A 9257-nucleotide genomic window follows, 5' to 3' on the forward strand; every position below is an offset into this window, starting at 1 on the left:
TCTACTTGCCACATCTCAGCACAGGCTCAAAGTTGTGGGAAACAGAACAGAAAAAGGGCAATTAAATTGCCAAGGGATTTGACAAGCTGCTTAATTTGAAGCATAAACAAACTAACAAAAGCTAAACCCAGTTTAAAAGACCACAGGAAGATACAAGAGGAAAGATACCAACCAAGTCTACAAAACTGCTATCACCTGGTTGCTTACCACACTAGTGGCATGCACTAGGTACTGTTTACCTGATGACAAAAACTAAGACTAAAACTAACCAAGACTTATTCACCATATCACAAACTATTAGAATGAGTCACTTTTTAAAATGAATTTAAAATAAATAATTATTGTCAAGAATTTATGTGCCCCTCTATTAGGAGCTTTACATATACTTCTTTAATCCTCACAACCACCCCTGTGATTCACAGGAATTATTAACATTTTAGAAAAACTTAACACTTAATAATTAAGTTGTCCAATTTTTTAATGGTAGTTTTTTTTTATTTGTTCTATTACAGTACAGTTTTATACAGGAGAAAATATAAAATAAGAAAGAATATAGGAATGTAAAGATAGTTTTGAAGATTCAGTCTTACCCTGACTGGTTTGGCTCAGTAGATAGAGCATCAGCCTGACTGAAGGGTCCCGGGTTCGATTCCGATCAAGGGCTTGTACCTTGGTTGCAGGCTCATCCCCAATAGGAGGTGTGCAGGAGGCAGCTGATTGATGTTTCTCTCTCATCGATGTTTCTAACTTTCTATCCCTCTCCCTTCCTCTCTGTAAAAAAATCAGTAAAATATATTTTTAAAAATTCAGTCTTAAGAGAAACTAAGATGTTTTAGGGGTATCACACCTAATTTTTTCTGACATTCAAAACTCACCCATTCAGCCGAAACCGGTTTGGCTCAGTGGCTATAGCGCCGGCCTTCCGACTCAAGGGTCCCAGGTTCGATTCTGGTCAAGGGCATGTACCTTGGTTGCGGGCACATCCCCAGTAGGGGGTGTGCAAGAGGCAGCTGATTGATGTTTCTCTCTCATCGATGTTTCTAACTCTCTATCCCTCTCTCTTCCTCTCTGTAAAAAATCAATAAAATATATTAAAAAAAAAACACTCACCCATTCACATATCTTAAGACCAGAGTTAAAATATTCAGTTGAAGGAACTGACATGCAGTTTCATTCTTATATTTTCTAATAAGACAGAACATAGCTTTGAAAACAGTTCTCAATTTAAATTCTAACTTTGCTACTCTCTAGCTATGTGATCTTGAACAAATTATTTACCACTTCAATGTTTAATTTCCTGACCTATAAAATAAGAATAACATTTTGCTCTGTTTTGAGAATTAGAGGCAATGTATACAAAATACTTAGTAAAGTATCTAACACATCTACTTAGTAGATTTGCATGAAGTAGTTATTATTATTGTGTGCCATTCAATAAAGAGTAGCTACCGTAATCTTTATAAATCAGGCTTCCCTAATCCAATTTTTCAACTTTTCTTTGTTTTCTGTTCCTTGGAAGTCTTCCTTTTCTTTTCTTTCTTCTTTCTTCTCCTTCTTCCTTTCTTTCCAAAGATACAGATTCACTGTTTAAGTAATAAAGGGATTCGAACTTGAAATAAACCAACAGGAGCTGTGGTTGGTTTGGCTCAGTGGAGAGTATCAGTCTGTGGACTGAAAGGTCCCAGGTTTGATTCCGGTCATGGGCACATGCCTGGGTTGCAGGCTCAATTGCCAGTGGGAGGCATGTAGGAGGCAGCCGATCAATGAATCTCTTTCATCATTGATGTTTCTATCTCCCTCCCTCTCCCTTCATCTCTGAAATCAATAAAAATATATTTAAAAAAATAAAGTAAAATAAAACCCACGTCATAAAAAAAAAATCCACAGGAAAAGCCATTTTTAAAAGTTAGAATAATGCAATTCACTTTACAAAAAGATTTATCATATTAGTCCTTTAAATAGTAAGCACTCCATGCCATGGCCGGATAGCTCAGTTGGTTAGAGCATTATCCAGATACACCAAGGTTGGAGTCAGGGTGCATAGGGGAGGCAATTGATCACTTTTCTCTCTCTCTCCCCCTTTCTCTTTCTCTAAAATCAATAAAAACGTATAATCGGGTGAGGATTAAAAATAAAAAGAATACAGTGTGTTAATATTTTGTGGGTTTTTTTAAAAATCTTTATTGTTGAAAGTATTACATATGTCCTCCTTTTCCCCCCATTAACCCTCTCCAGCCTGCACCTGCCTTCACTATCTATAGTCTGTGTCCATGGGTTATGCATATATGCATGCAAGTTCTTTGGTTGATCACCTCCCTCTCATCCACCCTCCCTCCCCTGCCTTCCCTCCAAGAGTGTGTCAATATTTTGAATTAAAAAGCTTTAGCTCAGATAGCATTCATTTACAATATGGTACTTCATCAGTCCAAGAATAAAATTGTAAGAAAAAAATAATCATTGTGTAATTACACAGTCATTGTGTAATTATGAAGCAAACTTAACTCAGGTAAAAGAACTGTGAACCAAACAACAGGGCTTGTTTTGAAGATAATTTCAGCAGCAGCATCTTAAGAAAAATCCCAGTTAAAACACAATTTTAGCAAAACAAAGTTTTGGCTCAATGTGATTATGCAACATTCAGTTTTAATAGAAACATATTTAATTATGGGCAGTGAAACAGAAACAAGAGAAAACAGAAGTATCAACCATGTTTTTAAAATCCTTTTCTAGAACGACCAATGTTTATTAGGAAGTTGTAGCCTCACTGACAATAAATATCAACAATATCAGGAAATAGAACAATTATTGTCCAAATACTGATCTTCTGTAACCAAAACACATTTTTGGGTTCAAGAAAACACAATATACACATACCAAATAAAACACACCATATACACCCAAAACAAAAACTAGCTGAAGAATAGAACTGAACTGGCTGGAACACACTTATTGTGTTACTGCTTTAAGAACCCCACGGAGAACCTTGTAACTCATTAATTGCACGTTTTCTTTTGGAGGGAAACAAGGTCCTCTCTCTGTCACATATGCATAAGGAAATCGCAAAACCCAGAGGCCATCTGGTGGGAGAGTGATTTCTTGTTTTTCTGGGTAGAATACTGGACATGGTGGTGGGCCTGGTTGAACCTGAAAAACACAGGAAATATAATTATTTTTACATTTTTCAATAAGAAACATCTGAAAATAAATGCCTAAATAAACAATAGGTTTGTAGGTAATAGTACACTCGAATATTTCATTATTTAAGCTCAAATATTATCCTGCTTTTCTACAGATTTTAACTTCAAGTTCTGCCTCAGAACCAATCGATGTGACTTGATGGCATGAACTGATGAACACACATTTAAACATTTTTAATGTTATTTTTTTGTTTGTTTATTTTGTTTTTGTTAATCCTCACTGAGGATATTTTTCCCATTGATTTTTAGAGAGAGTGGAAGGAAGAGATAGAGATAGAGAGAAGCATCGATGTGAGAGACATACCAATTGTTTGCTTCCTGCCCACACCCTGACTGGCACTGGGGATTGAGCCTGAAACTCAGGTATGTGTCCTTGACAGAATCGAACCCGAGACCCTTAAGTCTGTAGGTTGATGCTCTAGCCACTGAGCAAAACTGGCTAGGGCTGTTTTTATTGATTTTAGAGAGAGAGGAAGGGAGAGCGAGAGAGAAATAGAATCATTCGTATAAGAGAAACATTGATCAGCACTCTAACTGGGGATCGAGCCCCAACCTGGACATGTGCCTGACTGGGAATCAAACGGGTGACCTTTTGGTGCACAGAACAACGCTCAACCAACTGAGCCATGCCGGCCAGGGCAAAAGTATCTAAATTAAGTCCTGGTTAATGAAATAATTACTTTGACATTATCCTGTACTTTTTAAAAACAATCAAAACAGCCCTGGCCGTTTGGCTCAGTGGATAGACTGTTGGCCTGCAGATTGAAGGGTCTCAGGTTCAATTCCAGTCAAGGGCACGTGCCCAGGTTGTGGGCTCCATCCCCAGTAGGAGACATGCAGGAGGCAGCCAATCAATGATTCTCTCTCATCACTGATGTTTCTATCTCTCCCTCTCCCTTTCTCTCTGAAATATATATTTCAAAAACTATCAAAGCAAGCATCAGGCCTTGGCTGGGTAGCTCAGCTGGTTAGAGCATCATCCCAATATACCAAAGTTTGTGGGTTCGATCTTCAGTCAGGACACATACAAGAAACAACCAATGAATGCATAAATAGGTGGAAAAACAAATCAACATTTCTTTATCCCTCTCTGTCTAAAATCAATAATTTTTTAAAATCTTCACCTGAGGATATATATTTTCTTTTTAAATATATTTTTATAGATTTCAGAGAGAAAGGGAGAGGAAGAGAGAGGTAGAAACATCAATGATAAGAAAGAATCATTGATCAGCTGCCTCCTGCTTGCCCCCTACTGGAGTTCAAGCCTGCAACTCGGGCATGTGCCCTTGAATGCAATCGAACCCAAAACCCTTCAGTCTGCAGGCCGATGCTCTATCCACTGAGCCAAACCAGCTAGGGCTGAGGATATGTTTTTATGGATTTTAGAGAGAGGAAGGAAGAGAGAGAGAAACATTGATACAGTATGTATCTTAAGTGGGAATCGAACCTGCAACCTTTTGATGTACCAAGAATGATGCTCCAACCAAAAGAGCCACCCAGCTAGAGCTCAATAAAGTTAAAAACCAAAAAATAAGCATCAGCATTTTTTGTTTCTGAAGACAGAGTTGTATTTCTTACCTGAGGCATTAGTATTATCTGCAAAGGAGCATCAGGAACCACAACAAAAAGCCTCATAAGTTGAGCATAATGTGGTTTTAGTCCTCTACCCTGAGATGATGACAGAATATACAAGGGCATATCACTATTCAGGGCTTTTAAAGCTGATTCCTTTGGTCCACTTCCCAGTACTTTCATCACTTTGTCAGGTCCTGAGCACATAAACCTCCGACCTCGAGAGTCTTCATATTCAAAGCCCACAAATGCGCGAGCTATGTCATCTCGCCGTCTTCCTCTTCCCATTACAACTGCACTCCTCTTTCCAGGAATAGCTTTATTTGGAGCAGGCCAAGAATTTGTGTCCAAGTCTCCTTCATCTTCAGCTCTGGTCCTGATGACAATGTCCCAAGGCATAAGATAGTTTGTTCCAGGAATGAAGCCCTGTTGATCCAAACCTGTATGAAAGTTGTAAGACTTAGCAGGGCCTAGTTTAACCAAAGACCAGCTCGAGAATTTAGGTAGGAGACCTTTAGGGCAATTTGAATGCAGCATGCCTGGGAGATATTCAACTGTGGATGCCTGTCGATCAAGCAAGTTTGGTCTCTTCTCAGTTTTAACTTCTCCTTGACCATGGACTTCTGGATTATCTCCTCCTGCTTGTGGATCAGCTGGATAGGTACCTAAACTATCTGTGGATTGGCCTAAACTCAAAGCTAAACTCAGGCTTGTGCTCTCTCCTTGGGTTTGAGGTTCTTTTTCTTTAAGTTTATCAACATCTGTATCTGGAGGGGCAGGAGAAGATTCATTTTTGGCAGGAGCAGGATCTGGAGTACTTGGTTCAAATATTGGGAAATTAATATGATCCAATTTTCCACAACATTTTTCTTCTAGAAGCTATAAAGAGGAAAGAAAAAACAAACAAAAAATCCTGTAAATTTTTCATTTAAAATAAGTCTTCACTCTAAAAAGCGTGATCAACAATTAATGAGTAAGCAAGTACCTTTCCTTGTCTACATATCTCACTATAGTCACATTTACTTTTCTAGTTATTTTACTTCTGAAAACATGTATTTTTATTCAGTTGGTAGTGAATAAAAAGAAAGCAAGAAAAAGAAACAAGAAAAAAATCCAGAGTCTACCTGATAAAAGTCATAGTTAGCTGCCTTGATATCAAAAGGATCATCTCGAGGTGCTTGTTTCCTTCCACAGTTACAGGCCCCAGTGGATCGAGCTCTGCTATTGTGATATAGCACAGGAGGATTTCTATCAGCCTCTGGTTTTTCTCCTGGAAAATATAAGAGTCACTATTAATTTGATACACACAAAAAGCAGAATCAAATTTATTTTGCCTTCTATAACATCTAACCCAAAAATGTTAATATGAGATTTTGTATTATTTAACAGTTCTTATTTACTAATCCCCTAGAATTCATGTTCTAAATACAAGAAAATAATTAGCAGTCATAGCTGATTATTTTTTTACAGAAGGAAAGAAAAAATACAATGTGCCTACATTTCTGTAGGGTTCTTTTTAAAAATATCAATACATAGTGAACAAACACTCTTAAAACCAGAATAAAAAGACAGCTCAAAGTTTTGATTTTAAAATGCTGAGAAAACTTTACCTGATTTAGGTAATGAGTGAAATTTATGTACACAATGTTGATCAGTTAAACTCCTCTCCTCACAGAGCTGATGGCCATTGCTCCAAAACTTGTAGCAGTCCTCATGTAACTGCATGGCATATTTGTGAAAGGCTGGGCCCCTAGCATGTTGACTGTATACTCGCAGAGCCTGGGCAAGTTGATTCTTATGGACAGTCATTGTGTAATTATGAGGCAAATTTGACTGATAAGCACTATGGGCCATGGGTAAAGCTTTTTGGCACCGGTTTTCTGAGAATTTGGTGTCAATATCCAAGAACCCTTCCAAGATTTTAATACTGCTTAAAATCTTAGATGTTAGCTCCCCAGTGGGAGACCCCAGATCCTCCTCTTTTCCATCAATAGCTACTTCATACAGTTTTGAAGCTGCTGAGATCCACTTCTGGTAAGTGGGAAGTTCAAAATGAGAAGGTTGTGGGTTCCTGCCCACACTGTCGTCAAAACCTTTCTTGCTTAGGACTAGCTCCACATGCTGCCACAGAAATTCCCGAAGAGTGAAATCCACTAGTTGCCCTGAAGAACTGGAACTGCTGCTATCGACGTGGAAAGAAAGTTGTTGCCGGATGTGTTGCCTCATCACCTGGTATCGCCTGGGACCAGAAAGGGGTGCAGGCACCAGCAAAGATTCAGGATCCTTCACAGTACAATGACTCCTAAGTTGGTCCAGCAACATGCCTACTGGGTCCTCCTCCTGGCTCCCTGGAACTATGTACACAAAAGCTTGGTTGGCAGGCACAGTAAAGAGGCAGTTGATACTCTGATTAGTCAAGACACGACTCTTCCGAAAGATTCTATAAATCTGGTCCTCCAGGGCATGTTGCAGTCTCCTTTTGGGAGAATGCTTCTTGGGTTTGTCTGGATGCGCTGGGTCTTGGTTCCGAGGGGGTTCCACTTTGAGGGCTCCATTGAGTTGAAAGAGGAAAAGAAGTCTAGGTGGGCAAGGTCGGCAGTTTAGTTTCCAGTCTTTGCCAACTGGACAATCCTTAATGGCTGTTTTGAGGAGGGGCAGTACTTTCTGTCTTAGTCCATCCAGGGCTCTGAATACTCGATCGTAAGTGATGTCAAAGGAACAAGTGGGATGGACCAAAAGCAGGATATGACAGACGGAGAAAAGGTAAAGGAGACTGAGGCACTGCAGTTTTTCTTGATGTTTCCAGAACTCGTGTGCTTCTGCATGAGGTAAAGAGAGGCCACCTCCAGCTTCCCCACTCTGAAGGGCCCGACAGGCCCGCAGAAGCTGGGAATTGTCACAGATGGAAGTGAGAAGAAGATAGAGAACTTTGCTTTCCTGATTGTAATAGGCCTGCAGAAGGCTGTAGTCCTGAGAGCCTGGCCCAGTTTGGTTACCTTCCGCGGCAGCCACACCTCCCCGAACTGGATCCGCGGCCCCAGCCCCAGGGTCGCCCGCTCCACCAGCCTCCCCGGTGGCGACAGTCTCGGCCCTGGTCCCAGGCCCTGGGTCCCCAGGATCTTGGTGGCGAAAAAGGGGAAAGACCTGTCGGTCGCACACCGTGTTCACAAGTGAGAACTTCTCGGAATTCAGTCGCAGAGCCGTCTTGCCAAAGATTCCCACCACGCAGATCTCATCCTCTCGCCAAGGAGGCTCCGGTCCGCTCGCCGCGCTCCCTCCGCCCTCTGGAGGGGACCCCTCCGTGCTTTCAGGGCTGTTCCAAGCTGAAGCTCCCATTAGAAGCTCTCGCAAGCTGACAGGACCGGCCATGGTGCCGAGACTTCTCTCCAGTCCTTCCGGTCCGTCGGGTAAACTCAACCGACCTTCGTCCTGTTTTGAAATCCCTCCTCCGCTTCTTCAGTTCCTGCTGTGCCCTCACTTTAGGTTCCGCCGCTCGCACCTCCCCTCCTAGTTTTTCTCCGAGGTTTTCCCTAGTCCTGCAAAATAGCGATTGAAGATTTTCCTCAACCCGATACTGTAGGAATTGAGATATCATATCAACAAGACAATCAGAAGCAGTTAGTTTGCATTTCAAGATATATAAGAACACTGCAAAAGAAGAGTGCCAGTGCCCCAGCCAGTTTGGCTCAGTGGATAGAGCGTCGGCCCGCAGACTTCGGTTCCGGTCAAAGGGCAAGAACCTCAGACCTCGGTTGCAGGCTCCATCCCCAGCCCCTGTCGGGGTGCGTGGGGAAGGCAACCAATAGGTGTGTCTCTAACATCGACGTTCCTCTCTCTGTCTCTCCCCCTCCCTTCCATTTTCTCTAAAAATCAGTGGGGAAAAACAATATCCCTCACGTGAGGATTAACAGGAATTATCTCATTTATATGCAATCTTATAAATGGAATTTAAAAAAGAAAAAGAAAAACACCTAACAGTAGAAACAGAGAACAGATTGGGGTGCGGGAGGGCAGGAGATGGGTGAAGGTGATCAGAAAGTACATACTTAAGCATTATAAGATAAAATGTTCTGGGGATGTAATTGTAGCATAGTGACTATAGATGATAGTATTGTACTACATATTTGAAAGTTGCTAAGGGAGAAAAGAAAAAAAGGAAGTTTCTAAGGGAATAATACATCTGAAAAATTCTCATTGCAAGGAAAAAATTGTAACTATATGAGGTAATGATGTTAACTAGATTTACTGTGGAAATAATTTTGCAATATATGCATATATCAAATAATTATGTTGGATGCCTTAAACTAATAATGTTGTATGTTAGTTGCATCTCAATAAAATGGTGGGGAAGAATTGCCTCATTTGATTCTCAAAGGAAGGGTAGGACCCTAAGTTGTGGTGGGTGGTTTTGGTGTTTTTAATATATTAAGCTATATTTAGCTTCAGTAATTCTTCTCAACCAACTCTTACTAACAAGATTTTAGAAAT

General features: G+C 40.6%; 1 protein-coding gene across 1 annotated transcript; it reads right to left on the reverse strand.

Moving 5' to 3' along the window:
* Nucleotides 1–2344: 2344 nt before the first annotated feature.
* SMG8 (SMG8 nonsense mediated mRNA decay factor) lies at nucleotides 2345–8154 on the reverse strand. Its single transcript, XM_079798736.1, has 4 exons — nucleotides 6380–8154; nucleotides 5894–6039; nucleotides 4776–5648; nucleotides 2345–3144 (listed from the first exon to the last, which is right to left on the reverse strand). Exons 1-4 carry the CDS (start codon nucleotides 8136–8138, stop codon nucleotides 2947–2949), a joined length of 2976 nt encoding a protein of 991 aa, XP_079654862.1. The 5' UTR covers nucleotides 8139–8154; the 3' UTR covers nucleotides 2345–2946.
* Nucleotides 8155–9257: the final 1103 nt, after the last annotated feature.

Source organism: Cnephaeus nilssonii, assembly GCF_951640355.1.
Source record: "Cnephaeus nilssonii genome assembly, chromosome: 19".
Lineage (NCBI taxonomy): Eukaryota > Metazoa > Chordata > Mammalia > Chiroptera > Vespertilionidae > Cnephaeus > Cnephaeus nilssonii.